Raw genomic sequence first — 19,017 nt, forward strand, 5'->3', positions numbered from 1 at the left:
TACAGTCCAGACTCCACGTACAGGACCCGATCACCTTTATGCTCCAGCCTCTATCTTGTATCATCTCTTCCTCTCACATGTGACCTCCCAGCCAGGCTGACTGACTCTCTCAAATCCAGTCTGTATGCCTGTTATTCCCTTCTTTCCCATCTTTCCCCAGTACCTCACCTCTGATCCCTGTGCGTCTGGGGGACAGGCACCTTCTGTTTCCTCCATGCCCGTCAGGTGGTTACATCACTTACCTCACTGTCTCAGCATCACTACCCCCCGAATTTAGGGCCCAGTGCAGACAGAGACTGAGCCTGGAAGGTCTCAGCCTCCCAGTACCCAGCCTGGAAGCCTCTTACACAGGAGCCACTCAAGGAATATTTGTTAAATGATTCAGCACAGAGCTTTCTGGGTTTTTTGGGGGTGTTTTTTTTGTGTGTATCAAAATATAAAGTAATTTATAAATAACTGAATATTAAAATCTTTGTAGATAAAATTTGAGTAGCTAAAAATTGTATCTTTACTTTAGAAACAACCTTTTCTCTCTTAACATTCAAAGACATTAGTGGTCAAGCTTCCTTCTCTGACTTGTCTTTTCTAACCTTCTGGCAGGCACTGAAAATTCCTCTCTGATTCTACTTCTGAAAGAACTTATTTTCAAGAGGGCCCCAGTTTCAGAACTGTCACAGGAAGAGGTGTCCTTGGGAAAGAAATGAGTAATTGATTACATGCAAAATTCTTCATAACACATCAGGCTTTGGAGAGCTCCTTTCAGTAGCAATCCACCTCCTTCTAGATTGAAATGTTCCTCTGTAGAACATTATCTCCTTGCCAGAGAAGGGGAATCAACAAATCCTAGCTCTAAAGCAAGGACGTCATCAACCACAAAAGGACAAAATAATGACCACAGCATGGACTGGGGATCCATTGTACCAAGCACAGACATGCTGGGTGGGGTGTGGTTCTTTTTTAATATTTATTTATTTACCTTTTTATTTGGCTGTGCTGGGCCTTAGCTACAGCACTCAGGATAGTTGATCTTCACTGTGGCATGTGGGATTTAGTTCCCCAACCAGGGATTGAACCTGGGCCCCCTCCACTGACAGCAGAGTCTTAGGGGCCACCAGGGAAGTCCCCATGTTGGGTGTTTTATATCCATTATCTCTTTCTCTACAACGAGACCTCCCATGCCCATATTCCAAGAAAGAAAACTAAGGCTCAAATGGGGTAAATGATTTTCCAAAATGGAGCAAACTGCATTTTGAACTCAAGTCCATCCAACTCCAAACCTGTACTCTTTCCATTATGCCAACTATCTTGAATCAGAAATAAAAATAAAAGGAAAAAAATTCATGACAACACAGACCAACATAGAGCTTCCTTCATGAGTGATCACTTGATTCAGAGCCTACTAGCTGGAGACATCAAGCAAGGAAGACAGCCACTAAAGCATCTTCTTTATAGTCTCAGGACATGGAGCAAGAATGGCAGGCGGGGAAAAAAAGAGAAGGGAAGCTGCAAACACCAAGACGGATGGCCAGAACTGGAAAGGCGTCGAGCTCGACTCCTCCCTGACCACACTCGGGCTCCTGCACATGACTGCTCTAGGAAGCCACCGGAGCCCGTGCGGGGAGGCACTGCCAAGCCTGCAAGGAGAGACGTCACAAAACAGGAGGCACACGCCACAGCATATGGAATCTCAACAGTCCTTGAGAGCTGCACCACCCGCCCCTGGCCTCCTGGCGAAAGCAAACAGCTTTACTCTGATGGAATGACAAGACCCAGTGGTATTCCTGGTCTGGGCTACAATCAATCCTCCAAGCTCTACCATCAGCAACACCCGGGGGGACTGTGGTCAGGCCCAACAGCACTTCACTGTCCCAAAGCTTCGCCTTGAGTCGCCATCACCCTAATACACGCATCCCCTTTCCAACCACAGTGAGCTCCTCTGGAAGAACGTCTTCGCTAGTGGGGACCTTGCCAATCCCACCCGTTCTGGGGAGCTCAGCTGAAGGTCGCGCTCCTCTCCCAGAAGCAGGGTGGGGCCGCCTGTGCCCGCAGTGGTGTCTCCCTGTCCTGACTGTCAACACTGTCCCACTTAGCGTTTACCGACGCGTCCGTCTAGGTGCCCTTAGGACTGACGCATTTTACTCCAATGGTGCAGTCTGGCACGCTGTTCCTCACTCTTTCCTGCAGTTAAATTCAGTACAATACTCACCAACTCTGTTCCAGGTACTGAAGATACAGGACTGATTAAATCCCAGCCCTGCCCTGTGGGACTCACAGTCTGGTGGAGGACGGATAATACAAGACAAAAGTTGCACAAATATACTTATCATAATAGCATATAAGATGCGATCCAAGGCATTAGTACACATCACCCTGCTCATTTCCTTCACATCATTTAGCTCAATCTGTGGCCGTCACATTCATTTCTTTACTTACGGTCGGTCTGTTCCCAGTAGGAGACCCTGAGACAGGAGCCTTGTCTGTCTGGCTCACTGCTGTGTCCCCAGCACTCCGTATGGGCTTGTGCACACAAACACATTCATTCAAAGCTGCATTTGTGGAAGGTGATTAAAAAGAGAGGCAGAGAAGCGCCGGGAACTATGAGCATGAAGCCCAGCTGAGAGGTTCAAGTAAAAATTCCACGACAGGAGACGCCGGAGCTCAGATGTGAAGCAAGAGCGTGGACCTCAGAGGGAAGCGGTGAGGCACAAGCCAGAGGAGAAAACGGGAGGAACGACGGGAAGAGATGGCCGAATCAGCAGCGCAGAGCCCTTCACCGTTACCGCGGCCGGCTGTCGCAAAGAGAGGCAGTTTTGTCCTTAGGGGACACGCGGCAATGCCTGGAGCCACTAGTGACTGTCAGGGCTTGGAGCAGCAGGGACTCTGAGCATCCGGAATCCAGGGATGCAGTTCAACACCCTACAAGTTACAGAACAGCTCCCCATTCCCCTCCCCAGCCGCCACCTGCAACAGTGGATGCCAGCAGTGCTGAGGTCTGGCGATATTTAAAGAACATGAAGACTCCCTTCCGAAGTTCACCATTTCTACTCACACCTAACACTGTCTTTTGATTAGAATTTGGATCAGAATAGCATTTGCTTTGTCACCTCCCATAACCTCCAAAGGAAATACCCAGAGCCAGTCGGGCTTTTATTTGAGCTGAACTAAGACTTTTAGCAGACACCAGTGGACCTCCTGTTGCTACATGTGGCCCCGGGTCTATCTCATGGTCTTCACCAAGCACACGGAATCAATTCCCTTCATCTGTTGGTGACCCACCCTGACTCATCACTTTCCCTCTACATTCTAGGACCCCAAACTACCCACCCCCTATGCAGGGTAATGAGACACAGAAAGATGAGGCTCAGAGGGGCTCAAGAGCATCGGGTGAATGGACAGATGGATGGCCAGCGGAGAGAGGGACAGAGACCTTTCAGAACAGAACTTTGGAACCTTGGAACTTCTCAAGTTCACTGAAGAGCTGAAACTCCAATCCTTTGGCCACCTGGTACGAAGAACTGACTCATTGGAAAAGACCCTGATGCTGGGAAAGATTGAAGGCAGGAGAAGAAGGGGATGACAGAGGATGAGACGGTTGGATGGCATCCCTGACTCGATGGACATGAGTTTGAGCAAGCTCTGGGAGTTGGCAATGGACAGGGAGGCCTGGTGTGCTGTGGTCCATGGGGTCGCAGGGAGTCAGACACAACTGAGCGACTGAACTGAACTTGGAGCTTTCCTCTGCGCCTTGCACACTTTTCCACAAAGGCAGAGTTGGCCTGAATGTTGACACCCACTGACCGTGCCCATCACAGGCGCCTGTCACAAAGAATGCACAAAAGAGGTCACGTCCCCCGGACTGTAAAGCCTGGGCAGGAAGTCAAGCAGCTGCATGTGATGGAGTGGCGGGAGGGGTGGGAGCTGGGAAGTCAGTGCAGACGAGGGCCCTTTGTCCAGAGGCACCAACAGCGACATCCAGAAGGGCTGCGCCTGCAGCAGTGAAATCCGTGGGGCCTGATCCTCCTTCAGCTTCTCATGGGAAAAGTCTCTTAGTCCAAAATGAATTTACTTATTTTTGCCCCAGCAAACAATTCGTTATTATCTAAAATGTCTGAATGCTGACTCTAAAATTTAAGAAAGAAAAAAAGGTCACCAGTTTTTTCTGTTGCAAGAAGCCCAACAGCAGTATACTTCTAAAGAGAAGACTCAAGGCGCTCACAAGGACGAGCGCCCACTGTGACCAGAGCGGGGCCCTGGGGCCTTCACAGGACAGACCCTCCCCGCACCCCAGGTCCTCCGCCTGCCTCTTGTCTGTAGGAAAGCTTTAGCCAGAGAACAAGTCTAATCAGAGACGTGAGAAGAATGCAAAAAAAACAAACTCAAACAAAGCAAAACAATAATAGTTTACCCACTGGACAAAGTCAAGGACCTTCCGTTTCTTCACAAAGTCTATAGATACAGCCTGAGCCGTATCTTTGGAGCTGTTTTGCAGATACTGAAACCCCCACGGGGTGGAAGAAAGTAACAGTGTGCTGCCTGCAAGCACAGAGACCCCAGACCAGTTGGAACCGGAAAGTTGATGATGTCGACTCTTGGTTGCCTCGCCACCAGCAGAAGCGCTAGCTGTCACATCTAGGGAAGCAACGGCAGCCACCCTGCCTGCTATCCAAGCAGGCGCAATGAGCTGCAGAGGAGGGGAGCGAGCCAGCCCGCTGCTGCCCTGAAACCAGGGGCAGGCCCTGCAGGACGGCCAGGACCACTAGCGGCGGGAAGGAAGCAGGTCTATAGTTGCCCACAGTTGGCACGGGGAGCGTCCAGGAGCCACATGTGATTCCCACAGGTACAAGAAGTCCTCTACATTCGAACAAGTTGCATTCCGAGAGTGTGCGTACAAACACAATTTATTTGCAAGTTCAACAAAGCAAGCTAGCCTGGGTACCCAACTACCACAACTGACTATACAGTACTGCATGATAATAGGTTTATGGTACTTTCCACACAAATAATACATAAGAAAACAAACACAAAAAAATAGAGAAAACGCTTTTTTAATCTTTTAGGGATCGTACAGACATGTGCACTAACTTGCATGATTGGATGTGCTAACACAAGCTGGCATCTTTGAAAGTCTGCAACTTGAAGGGTCACATGCAGGGGACATACTGTGTGGCTAGATCAGGAAGGAACTTTCCGATCTTTACAAAAGGGAAATTTGCACAAACCGCTGAGGTTATAATCCACATGTCTAGTATCTTGGGAGGAGACCATGAGACAATATAGAGACAGAGCGTGCGGAATGCCCGTACTCCATGTGGTGTGCTCACAGCTTTTTCAACAACAAAGGTATTTAATTTCCAGTCGCTGCTGAGTACCACGCCTGGGCCAACGCCAAATACAAAAGTGATGCAAAATATCGAGATCAGGTTTGAAAACTGAAAAGGTTTTATCATTGATCCACTTTGTACCTTCTTTAATCCTCCGAATAAAGTGCTAGTCTCCAGGTCAAATTCTCGGTCCAGTTCCTCTTCATGTTCTGACAAGAAAAACAGTGTCTGTTAGTCAACAAATCTAAATAAACTGGGTTGGTTTAATAGGAGAGGCACTAAAAGAACTTGGCATACACCCTGGAAAAGCTGCCTCTGGACTGAGCTACAGGCATGGAGACGTGTCACACTCCTTCATTTCTGTGACCCTGGTTCCTGAAAAAACGAGGGGCTGATGGCAATGTCCCTTTAACTTGCCATAAAGGTCACAAAAGGAGAGGGATCAAGAGTGGAAGTTCCCAGTGCAGGGGACCACAGGAGGGATGACGGCAAATGCCTCACTTGCACAGATGGTGAAAAAAAGTTTTTGAACAGACCGTGGCACAAAATGATGGTGATCACAGCCTATCGCCTAATGCTAACAAGATTACTGATGGAATTATATAATGGTAATACATATGCTTATAAGTGAACAACACAATTGGTTTAAAACAAAAAACATTTAAAAGCTTTCATTCAAATAACATTTAAAGATGAACAATAACCAGGCACAGTGTGAAATAGTAGGAAGGAAGCAGAACATGACCGGCATGGCTATTGCCCTCCTGGGACTTACTGTATCCTGGGTAAGAGAGACAAACAGTAAGAAATTACCACGATGTTGGTGAATGCCACGACATAGGAGGTAAGGAGTGCTGAGGGGACTGAATCCGGGGTGTCTATGTGATCTCTCTGGATGGGCTTCCCTGGTGGCTCAGATAGTAAAGGGTCTGCCTGCAGTGCAGGAGACCTGGGTTCAATCTCTGGGTTGAAGAGATCCCCCCAGAGAAAGGAATGGCAGCCCACTCCAGTATTCTTGCCTGAAGAATCCCAGGGACAGAGGAGCCTGGTGGGCTACAATCCATGGGTCACAGAGTCGGACATGACTGAGCAACTAACACACACACGTGATGTGTAATAGGCAGCTGGATGGGCATGGATGAAGCTCAAAAGAGTGCCTCAGCTGGAGGGAAAGACTTAGAAAAGTCCTCAGTATAAGGGCAGTGATGAAGCCTCCGGAGGTGGCTGAGATCGCCCAAAAGGGCACAGACTGCATAGACAAGAAAAAAAAAAAAAAAAATCCAGTTCTCATCAGACCAACAAACAGACAAAAACCACAGAAGACCACGAAGGAGAACCTAGAAAGATCAAAGGAAACCTGACTTCATAATCCTGAAATGATGCTGGTTTCAGAGTAGGGTCAAAGGGCAGATGTACACACACACTCCAAGCGGACAGCAGCTGCAGCCTCCAGGGAAGACAGAAAAGGGAGGCCCATGGAGCACGGGGGCCCAGGGCCCCACAGGCCCCAGCTCTAGGACGCCGGCACACCGGACTCCACGCGCTGCGGGAGGGGGCGTGGCAGTGTGTGGTTGCCCCGGTCCCTTCTGTTACAGCTGCCCACGTGCCACACTGGGTGTGTATACGTGTGTGCTGGTGTACACAGACTCAAGTCCCGAGAAAACAACCCAGAACCATCAGTGAGCGGCGACAACCCAACACGGCAGCAGGTCCCTCTGAGATCAACAAGAAGGGGGAAAACCCCTCTGCTTTCTTGCCTCTTCTGTTCTGGTTTCACTTTCCTACACAGTGCAACCTCCAGAAACATCAGAATTACGCAGAACTGAAACCAAGCAAAAAACTGGAGTTCTCTTCTAAGGGTACATTCCAAAGCATTGCAGTTTCCACACGAAGCACCAGACTCCTCCCGGTTAGGACACATCGCCCTCTAGTGGGGAAAAAAGGAATCGTATGCGGACAGGAGAATCAAGATGAAACCCTGTCCTGCCACTGTCCAACTGAAATACTACGTGAGACATATTTATAATTTTCAAGTTTTTAGTAGGCACACTTTAAAAAGCAAAAAGACAAAAATTTAAGGTGAAATTATTTTCAATATGTCTTATTTATCCCAATATATCCAAACATTATTTCAACGTGGAATCAATGCTAAACAATTACACATTCCTTTTTCTTCCTAATCCTTCAAAACTCCATGGACACATTATCTTTACAGCACATCTCAATCTGAAGCAGCCACATCCCAGGAGCTCACCTGTGGCTACGGCCATGACAGCATCATCTAGACCAAAATCCTCCCTCAGCTTTCAGAGAATTCCTACCAGTCACCCTTGTCTGATTTCTCGACTCAAACAAGCGCTGTATGACATACAACGTGAATCCACTCATGATACTTTGGTGATCACTGTCTCCAGACTGTCTTGATTCAGCTGAAATGCACCGCTATAAAATTCGGCTGACCTAGGAGAATGGATGCTGGCAAGCTGCAGCAGGAGCTCTTTCTGTACCCCTTTCACCCTCAATAGTTTGATGGGAAGTCAATTCTAGGGTGGGGCAGGAGTAATTAGAGACTGTAATCTAGAAGGGGATGGAAATACATGCAAGCACACACCCTCATCTGACACAAGCCACTGCTACAGACTAGCACGCCCAATTGTGGCTTAGCTGCCCTTCAAATGCTTCTAGCATTTGAGGGATTCCAATCAGCTCCTACTTCCCTGGTGGCTCAGACGGTAAAAGCGTCTGCCCACAATGCGGGAGACCTGGGTTCAATCCCTGGGACGGGAAGATCTCCTGGAGAAGGAAATGGCAACCCACTCCAGTAGTCTTGCCTGGAAAATCCCATGGACATAGAAGCCTGGTAGGCTACAGTCCATGGGGTCGCAAAGAGCCGGACAAGACTGAACGACTTCACTTTCACTAATCAGCTCCTAGGGATTCTTCCTTTCTCGAGGAAGCCGGTGGCTACAGCAGACTGTGGTAGTGAATGAGAGTGGAGAAGGGAGCGGAAAAGACGGGCTTCTAAAGATCAGAGAATTTAACAGTAAGCAGCTCTTAAATGTGCACACGGACATGACCACAGGCAAGAGATGAGGTGCTGGTTTTCCCATGAGATCCTCTGAGGGCCTGGGCTCCTCCTCTCCTCTAAACCAGTTCCCACCCAGGGAACGAAAAGTGGTTTAAAAATAGCCCAGGTAAACAGGAATCATATATGTAAACAGGATGCAAAGCAACACAGGACAAAAATGACCTTCAAACCTCCATCACAGAGCAGCTCCTCTGCAGCTCCTTAGGAATTCTGGGGTCTATCCAGACAGGCACTCGATTTGCATGGGAATCCTTAGGGCTTCTGGGAGAGGCAGAAGCCCCAGCCTGAGATGGAGACGCTCCAGCAAAGAGCAAGCCTTAAGCTGTCCTTGTGTTTGATCCAACACGGAGCAAAGGCTGAGGAAGCAGGGGGCCTGAGGAGTGAGGCGCTGTGGACTCTAACCCTGAGGGGTGCCTTCAAAAGCCCCCCAGCCCCGCCCTGTCCAGAGTCACCGAGAGGTTTATCTCAGGCTCTAAGATGCAAACTCTCCGAAGGCCCCCATGAGGCCCTCCCCGCGGTATCAGCTTAGGAAGAAAACACCGGTGTAAGCCTGAGAGGAAGGAGCGGGCCAGGAGGCCCAGCATCCCAGGAGGGAGGCCGGGAGTCGACGATCTGCTACGACCCTGGCCACGAGTAACATAGGAAACTGTTAGCTGCCCAGTCGTGTCCGACTCTTTGTGACCCTCTGTGGACTGTAGCCCACCAGGCTCCTCTGTCCACAGGATTCTCCAGGCAAGAATACTGGAGTGGGTTGCCATGCCCTTCTCCAGGGGATCTTCCTAATCCAGGGATCGAACCCGGGTCTCCTGCATTGCAGGCAGACTCTTTACCACTGAGCCAGCAGGGAAGCCACATAGAAAACAAAGGTCAAGTATAAGGTCAAGTATAACATGGAGCCCTACCAGGTGGCAGGCTCGGAGCCGCAGCTGCGTCACGACACCCACTATCCGTGCTGGCTACCTAGACAGGCTTGGCCCCTAGCGGCCCTCTCCACGGGCAGCCAGCTCCCTGGTTCCAAGGGCAAGGCCACCTGTTCAAACACAGGATTGGCAGCCTTCATCCCCATCCTGAACTGGGTCCCAGATAACTAACCAGCCATCTTGCAACCAAACTCCTCTAATCACAAAAGTAAGTGGCAAAAATTACTTCCAGATTGGCAAAGCCCATCCTTCATGAGAGGTCCGTGTGTTAAATGAACAACATTAAAGAATTCATCTATAAATGAGCTGCTGTATCCTTTTCCCATAAGCTGGGATTAGTGACAAGTGACGAGAACAGGCGTGCAAAGGAACAAACAAAAGCCCAAAGGTGAATATGCTCAACTATATTTGCATCCCGCTTTAAGAACACCTACTATATATAAATATATAAAAGAAAGAAAAGAAACTGGAGGCAGTAATTCAAATAATTTGCTCCATATTTGCTTAAATATCAGGGCTCCCTGGTGAAAAATGTTAATTGCTTGTCACTGAAGATTAAAGAAATGAAAATAAAATATCTGTGAAATAATCAGTAAAAAAAAGCGCAGTTCCTTTTATAAAATGTCTCTAACTGCAACTTTTCAGGAAGATAGCTATTCCATGAGAGGTGAGCCTGGGCTCTGTAAAGCCAAATGACCTAAGATAGCTGCTGTTCTTGAGAAACTAATCACCGATAACAGAAAAATAGTAGAATTTATAAATAAATCCAAGAGCTTGTTCTTCAAAAAAAGAGAATCAACCTATAAAATAGACAAAACCTTTGGTAAAGTTTCTAAAACAAGAGAAATGAGGCACGTGGGATTCAAGACATTCTAAGAATATGATATACAACTGTATGTTAGTACATCTGAAAACTTCAATGAAATTGAAAAATATAAATGCCACCAACTGAAGAAGAAAACCTAAATATACCAAGAATCCTGAAAGATACTGAAAAGTTTTTAATGAATCTACTTAAAAAGAGACTCCATGGAGAAGGAAATGGCAACCCACTCCAGTATTCTTGCCTGGAAAATCCCATGGACAGAGGAGCCTGGTAGGCCACAGTCCATGAGGTAAAAAAAATAAAAATAAAAAAAGAGACTCCATGGCTAGACAAACTTATAAGCGAATAACATCAAACTTTGATACTGTTTAAGCAGTTCCATATTGTGAGGGGGGGAGCTTCCTCATTCATTCCAGAAAGTTAACAAAATGCTGATATTGAAATCTGCAGAAGAAACAATAAAACTGTAGGCCAACTAATCTCATTTCAAAATTATTAATACTTTTTAAACACGGAGACAAGCAGTGTATTTAAGAATACCACAGTTACGGTAGGTTTGTTGTAGGAATCCATATAAACCATACTGGAAAAATCTTTAAGTGATATCAGTAGGTTGAGAAAGGAAAACTATGTATGTGATCATCTGAATAAATACTTTAGAAAATGGATAAAATTCAACATATATTGTTTATCTTAAAATTTAATAAAAGAGAGCTAGAAGTATTCCTTAACATGATTGTTTTCCCCCAGAGCAAAGCTTATTCAATTATCACTAACAGTAAAGCAATATAGGGATTTCCATTAAAGTAAGGATTAAAATAAGGATAGCATTCTTTTCCAACTACTACATTGTTCTAATAGTCCTAGTTAAGTAATAATAGATGAAGCAAAAAGTGAAAGTTGCTCAATAGTGTCCGACTCTTTGCGACCCCATGGACTATACAATCCATGGAGTTCTCCAGGCCTGAATTCTGGAGTGGGTAGCCTTTCCCTTCTCCAGCAGATCTTCCTGACCCAGGAATCAAACCAGGGTCTCCTGCATTGCAGGTGGATTCTTTACCAACTGAGCCATCAGGGAAGCCCAGAAGAAGCAAAACCATTATCATTATGTATGGATGATATTAAATACAAAAACCAGGAGATCTAAATACAAAAACCAGGAGAATCAAATGATAAATGCCAAACACTAAGAGAATTAAATAATTGTTATAACATAAAATAGAGAAACCAAAATAAACACCTTTACTACAGACCAGAAATACTCAGAAATTATAGAAAATACAACTGGAAAACATCCCAGTTACAAAAGGAAAAAAAAGACTTAGAAGCAGTCTTAATAGGAACTTTAACAGGCCCTATTATGAAGACATCATGAACTTTCACTAAGGGAAATAAGAGAAATCATGAGGAAAAAACACCACACTCCTTGATGAAAAGACACAATATTATAAGATATTAAATTATTCAAAACTTAATTTCTAGATTTACTGTAATCTAATTAAAACCCTAATGACATTTTTTTCAAATCTGACAATTTCAAACATGTATCTTGAAGAATAAACCAGTAAGAATAGCTAAGAAAAGAATGGAAATACAGAAAAAAGAGTGGTAACTTACTCCACCAGATACTCAGACATTCAAAAAGCAAAAATAATTAAAATAGCACAGTACTAATATATAAGAACTGATTGAAAAATCAATGAAACACAAGAGACAGCCCCCAGAAAAGACAGCCCCCAAACTGTATATGTGCATTCGTGTGTGTATACATAAAAGAATTTAGTAGATATAAGAATTTAGTACCTGCTCAAGATTGCATTAAAATTCAGTAAAGAAAGACTTAGTTTATAGTGTTTGGTTATCTATGTGGGAAAATAAATAATTCAACTCTTCACTTCATACGATATATCAAATACATGTGAGATGGATTGAAGAATAAAGGCTCAACTTACTGAGACTACAATAAGATAGACATTCTCCAAAAGAAGGAGTGTTAATTGACAAAGAATTCCTGGAGAACACTCTGGGTATATCTGTCAAGAACCTTAAAAACTTTTTCATGTAGTTTGACTCTATAATTCCTCTTCTGGAAATCCTTCTGAGAAAAACAATCAGACACAAAGAGTACAAACAGATCTCTCATAAAATAAACAAGCTTTCAACTCGTGAAGCAGAAATGAGAAGGAACAGAGCAAATCCAAAGAAACAATAAGGAAGGGACTAATCAGATAAGAGCAGAAATCAATGGGTTGGAGAACAAAAAGAAACAGCTGAGACACCTAACAAAGCCAAAGCTGAAAAGATTAATAAGATCTCTAACACAATTGATCAAAGAAAAAAAAATAGGAAGGGAGAAGAACAAGAGAGGAAGGGAGGGACAGCGTGAAGGAGAAGATGTAAATAAATAAAATATATAAAGAGAGGAGCCAACTAGAGAAACAAACAAACATTTAATGAGTGTTATGAGCCACTATATACTAACCAAGGTGAAAACCTCCATAAAATGCACAGATCTCTAGAAAGCTACAAAGTGTCAAAAAGGGGCACAAGAAGAAATAGAAAATTTGAGTATAAACCAATAGGCAGTAAATTGAAAGCAGGCTAAGACTTTCCCTTCCAGATGCCTTTCCAGGTGATCTCCTATCACCAACGGTTTTTCTTTGATGAGAATTCAACTGTTTTCATCTCAAGAAAAACTGCATTAAGCTGACATGCACAACAAAACTACATGGCCCTCTCTTAGGCAGAGGCATTCATTCTTTCAAGGTTACTGCGTGGCACACTGTAGCTTTCCTCAAATTAAGTGCAATCAGAGAGACATGAAAGTAACTTCTACATATTCTAAACCATAAGACACAAACTTGATGCAGTAGGTCTGGATGAGCCCCCGTTCTCCAGAATACCAGGGGAGAGGTCACCAACACAGATCATCACCACCCTCCCCACCCTCACCAGCACCCCCAAGCACTTCCAGATGACTTTGAGATGCTCTAAGTAGACTTTCAGTAGAGTTGGGAGGAAGGAGGTGTGTGTGTGTTCTGTTCAGTCCTTGCTGTGGATTTACCAAGAGATCCCATTTGACTAGAGCTGTTAAAATCAGTCTGCTGTCCCTCATGGTTAGACAATCCTGCTACTGCTGATGAGGAAGAAAACAGTAAATTAGACACCACCTCTGTGCCCAGAGAAGTCAGCCGTGCAAATGCCCCCTGGTGGCATTTCACTTAACAAATAAGCTTTGAGCTTTTAATATGTTCTAGGCCCTATATTTGCTTCAGAGACAAACACGCCAAAAAATTTCAAAGGAGAGAGTTTTCCCAGTGGACCTACTTCCATAATGTGGGTTATGCAGCACTTTTTCCTGAATTAGACAGTAAGACATGGAGCCAAGAAGACTCAACATCGCACCATCAAACACACTTTGGCAGGGGGATCTGGTTTCTGTGAGCTGTGTGAGCAAAGAAAGGCATTAGAGGAAGAAGACAATTCTTGGGAGTGGCCAAACACTTTGGCACTGACATTTAAAGACAAAAGCATGAAAGATAAAAAGAAGCCCCAGGCTAGGGTGTGGTCACTAATAAGTCAAACAGGATGACAGCTTCTGGATCAACAGAGGTGCAGAAAAGATTTGTACCCTCCACAGAAGGGTCCTTTCCCACCTCCATCCCAGTAGCTTTCACCACAGAGAAAGGAAAAGTTTTATTCCAGTAAGTTTGAGATTTTAAGGTTTGAAGTTTTACCGTACAATGGATAAAAGAGCTTCCCCTGTAACACAAGCCACTTAAGGAAATTAGATTATCAACAAACATGAGTGGCAGAACAGAATAAAATATTGGGTCTAGAGTTGGCCAAACCTGTTCCATCGTTTTTCAGATGTGTGGCCTTGGACAAGTTATATTTTTCAACTTTGGTATCCCTGTCTGGGTAAAGAACTGTAATATTCGTTGTGGTAGAGGCTCCTAAAGATGACCACCATCAATCCCTTCTCGCCCTGTCTATGGCCCCAGCCATAAAAAGCCATAGTCTTTTTTCTGCTTGAATCCAAACTGGCCCTAAGATTTCCTTTGACCAATAAATGAGGCAGAAGTGACATATACAACTTTCTAGGTTGTATTCTAAGAGCTCTGCAGCTTCTGGTTTTATACACACACCATACTTCTTGAAAGCCATGTGGAGAACCACATACAGAGAACCGTAGCATTCCAGTTGACAGCCTCCAGCTGAGCTCTTGACTGATATCCAATCATGTGCGTGAGCCATCTTGGACATTTCAGCCCAGCTCAGCCACCAAAAGACTGCAGCCCAGCTAACAACACACAAAGCAGAAGAGCTCTCAGCTAGGTCCAATCAGATTTATTAAAAACAAAGTCTCACAGGATGTGAAAATCAGTCCATGCAATCCATCACAACAGGCTAAAGAAAAACCACATTATCAGATCAGTAGCAACACAAAAAGCATTGAAAAAAAAATGCAATACCCATTTAGGACTTAAAACTCCTAGCAAACTAGAAATAAGAGAGAACCCTTCTTAACTGGGTTCAGTTCAATTCAGTCGCTCAGTCGTGTCTGACTTCTTTGCGACCCCATGAACCGCAGCACACCAGGCCTCCCTGTCCTTCACCAGCTCCCAGAGTCCACCCAAACCCATGTCCATTGAGTCGGTGATGCCATCCAACCATTTCATCCTCCGTCGTCCCCTTCTCCTCCTGCCCTCAATCTTTCCCAGCATCAGGGTCTTTTCTAATGAGTCAGCTCTTCGCATTAGGTGGCCAAAGTTTTGGAGTTTCAGCTTCAACATCAGTCCTTCCAATGAACACCCAGGACTGATCTCCTTTAGGATGGACTGGTTGGATCTCCTTACAGTCCAAGAGACTCTCAAGAGTCTTCTCCAACACCACAGTTCAGAAGCATCAATTCTTTGGTGCTCAGCTTTCTTTATAGTCCAACTCTCACAATCCATACATGACCACTGGAAAAACCACAGCCTTGACTAGACAGACCTTTGTTGGCAAAGTAATGTCTCTTCTTTTTAATATGCTGTCTAGGTTGGTCATAACTTTCCTTCTAAGGAGTAGGTAAAGAATATCTCTTTTTACAAAAACCTACTAACATCATACTTAATGGTGAGTAGCTAGAAGCTTTCCTACTCAGATCAGGAAAAAGGTAAGGATGTTGCTTCTCACCACTGTACTGGAAATCCTGCTAATGCAATAAGGAGAAGAAAATGAAATAGAAGGTAAGCAGAATGTCACGAAGTAATAAAATTGTCTTTGTATGCAGATAACATAATTGTCTATCTAGAAAAAACAAAGAATCAACAAAAAAACTCCTGGAACTAATAAGCAATTGTAACAAGGTTATAAGCTAAGTCACTTCAGTCATGTCCGACTCTGTGCGACCCCACAGCAGCCCACCAGGCTCCGCCATCCCTGGGACTCTCCAAGCAAGAACACTGGAGTGGGTTGCCATTTCCTTCTCCAATGCATGAAAGTGAAAAGAGAAAGTGAAGTCGCTCAGTCATGTCCGACTCTTTGCGACCCCATGGACTGCAGCCTACCAGGCTGCTCCGTCCATAGGATTTTCCAGGCAAGAGTACTGGAGTGGGGTGCCATTGCCTTCTCCGAACAAGGTTATAAGATACAAGGTTAATATACAAAAGTCAATCGCTTTACTATAGATCAGCAATAAACAAGTAAAATTTGAAATTAAAAACAACAGCACCCTCAAAAATGAAATATTTAAGTAACAAAATATGTGTTTTATATGAGGAAAATAACAAAACTCTGACAAATGAACTCAAAGAACTAAATAAATAGAGATATATGTATTTCATGCTCATGGATAGAAAGACTCAATATTCTCAAGGTGTCCGTTCTTCCATACTTGACCTATATATAGTCAATGCAATCCAAATAAAAATTCTAGCAAGTTATTTTGTAGATACCAACAAACTTAGTATCTACTTGGTACAGACTCTGAAGTTTACACAGAGAGGCAAAAGACTCAGAATATACAACATAATATTGAAGGAGAAAAATAAAATTGAATGACCAATACAATCTAACTTCAAGACTTACTATAAAGCTGTGATATGCAAGACAGTCTGGTATTGTTAAAAGGACAAAGAGATCCACGCAACAGAATAGAGAGCCCAGAAATAGACCCACATAAGTTTACTCAACCAGTCTTTATGACAAATGAGCCAAGGTAATACAATGGAGGATCTCTTCAACAAGTGGTGCTGGAACAAAAGAACATCCACATGCAAAAAAAAAAAAAAGAATCCAGACACACACAAATGTATATCACAAACAGATATCATAGATCTAAATGTAAAACACAAAATTATAAACTCCTAGAGGATAGTATCAGATACAAATCTATGCAATGACTTTTTAGATACAACACCATCGATACACTTTTAGATACAGCACCATAATCCATGAAAGGACAAGTTGATAAGTTGGGCACATTCGAGTTAAAAACTTTCACTCTGTGAAAGACACAGTCAAGGGAATGAGAAGATAAGCCACAGCCTGGGAGAAAATACCTGCAAAAGAGATATCTGATGGGGGATTATTATCTAAAAGATACAAAACAACTGCCGAAGATCAACAATAAGAAAATGAAAAATTTGATTTTAAAATGGGCAGAAGTCCTGACCTGACAGCTCACCGAAGGACTATACAGATGGCAAATAAGCACGTGAAAATATGCTCCACAGTACATATCGTCAGGAAAATGCAAATTACAACAATAACGACATACCACTACACACATATTACAATGGCCAAAATCTAAAACACTGACAACAAATGCTTACAAGGATGTGGAGCAACAGGAACCCATTTTTGGTGAGAATGCAAAATGATATATAGCTACTTGGGAAGAAAACTGGCAGTTTCTTATAAAAAATAAACATACTCTTAACGTACAATTCAGCCACTGCTCCTCGGTATTTGCCCAAAGGGAGTGATGGGTGTTGTAACGTCCACACAAGCACCTTCATATGGATTTAACAGCAGCTTTATTCATAATCAGTCCTGGGTGTTCACTGGAAGGACTGATGCTGAAGCTGAAACTCCAATACTTTGGCCACCTGATGCGAAGAGTTGACTCACTGGAAAAGACCCTGATGCTGGGAAGGATTGGGGGCAAGAGGAGAAGGGGACGACAGAGGATGAGATGGCTGGATGGCATCACCGACTCGATGGACATGAGTTTGAGTAAGCTCGGGAGTTGGTGATGGACAGGGAGGCCTGGCGTGCTGCGATTCATGGGGTCGCAAAGAGCTGGACACGACTGAGCGACTGAACTGAACTGATGAACTGAACTTATTCATAATCGCCCAAACTAGGAGGCTACAAGATGCCTTTAAATCAGTGAATGAGTATTCAGACAATGGAATATTGTTCATCACTATATCCAGACAATGGAATACTGTTCATCAGTAAAAAGAAATAAGCTCTCAAGCTGTGAAAAGTCAAGAAGGAACTTAAATGCATATTAAGTGAAAGACACAATTTCAGATTCCAACTATATGATATTTTGAAATAGGTCAAATTGGGGAACTCCCTTGCAGTCCAGAGGTTAAGACTCTGCAGGGGACCCAGGTCTGATCCTTGATCAGAGAACTAGGACCCCACAAGCCACATGGTGTGGTAAAAAACAAAAAAAAAAATTTAATGGAAATAGGTGAAACTATGAAGATGGTAAAAGGATAAATGGTTGCCAGTGGTTAAAGAGGAGGGAGGGATGAACAGACAGAGCACAGAAGATTTTTAGGGCAGTGAAACTCCTCTGTACGATATTATTGATATAATGATGCCAACATGTAACTTACATTTCTCAAAACTCACAGAATGAACGCCACCAAGAATGAACCCTATATTTAGTCACCAAACTATGGACTTTGGGTGATAATGATATATCAACACAGGTTGTTAATTGTAACAAATCTGGGGCAGGACGCTGGTAGTCAGGGAGGCTGTGCTTGTGTGGGACACTGAGTGCATAGAAGCTCTTTCTATTTCCTGCCCAATTTTGCTGTGAACCTAAAACTGCTCTAAAAAAAATAGTCTATTTAAAAGGGGAAAAATCCTCACAGAACAGTGAGTGATAACAAATGGCGGTGGTTGTTTTAAATCACAAAGCTTCAGGGCGATCGGTTATGTAACAATGGAGAACAAAGACACCCCATTTATGGAAAAGACTGATGATTAACTGCTAACACCCATTCTTTCTTTCCTCTTCTATAATAGAACCCTTCAGTTCCGCTGGGGGAGAAAAAAATGGCCTCCCAACCAAAGATTACATTTACGAGCTTCCCTCCCAGGTGATAGGTCCACAGGACTAGGTTCTAGGGAACAGTGGCTGGATGAACAGGATAAAGGAACTTTCAGGGTTATGCCCTGGAAAAGAGGATCTGTCCTCCCCCTCCCTTCCATGCTTCCTGCTAGTAAAAAAAAGAAAAAGTGAAGATGGCAGTTGAGCTGAGGCAGCCACCTCACGTCATCAGGGGGGAACCATATGTCAAGGATGGCAGAGGAACGTGGTAGAAGGAGCCAAGGTCGTGGATGCCCTCCAGACACCATTCCAGCCCTGACTATAGTCATTGCAGAGACTGTGTTTCTGCAGCCAAGCCCGTCCTCTAAGTAATACCCCACACCTCACAGGGCTGCTCTAAGGATGGAATGAGACGAGGTCCAGAAAGAACCGAACAGGGAGCCTGACACAGAGCAGGTGAGCTCCGCGGACATGGGCCCTGAGAGCTGAGAGGCTCCAGCAGGGGGATGCCACTTCTTGGACGGCCTTGACCCAACCATCTTCATCTACTTTTGACGGTCAGTCTCTGCGACCAAGCC

The 19,017-nt window shown here is 44.3% G+C and overlaps 1 protein-coding gene across 7 annotated transcripts in view; it reads right to left on the reverse strand.

The window, feature by feature from the left end:
* Positions 1-19,017, reverse strand: part of HHAT (hedgehog acyltransferase) — a 338,119-nt gene that overhangs the window by 302,764 nt on the left and 16,338 nt on the right. For all 7 annotated transcript variants that reach the window (XM_061161031.1, XM_061161033.1, XM_061161030.1 and 4 more), the window contains exon 3: positions 5,463-5,530. In XM_061161031.1, coding sequence (XP_061017014.1) covers positions 5,463-5,530 — 68 coding nt within the window. The remainder of the gene's footprint in view (positions 1-5,462; positions 5,531-19,017) is intronic.

Source organism: Dama dama, chromosome 14, assembly GCF_033118175.1.
Source record: "Dama dama isolate Ldn47 chromosome 14, ASM3311817v1, whole genome shotgun sequence".
NCBI classification, from domain to species: Eukaryota; Metazoa; Chordata; class Mammalia; order Artiodactyla; family Cervidae; genus Dama; species Dama dama.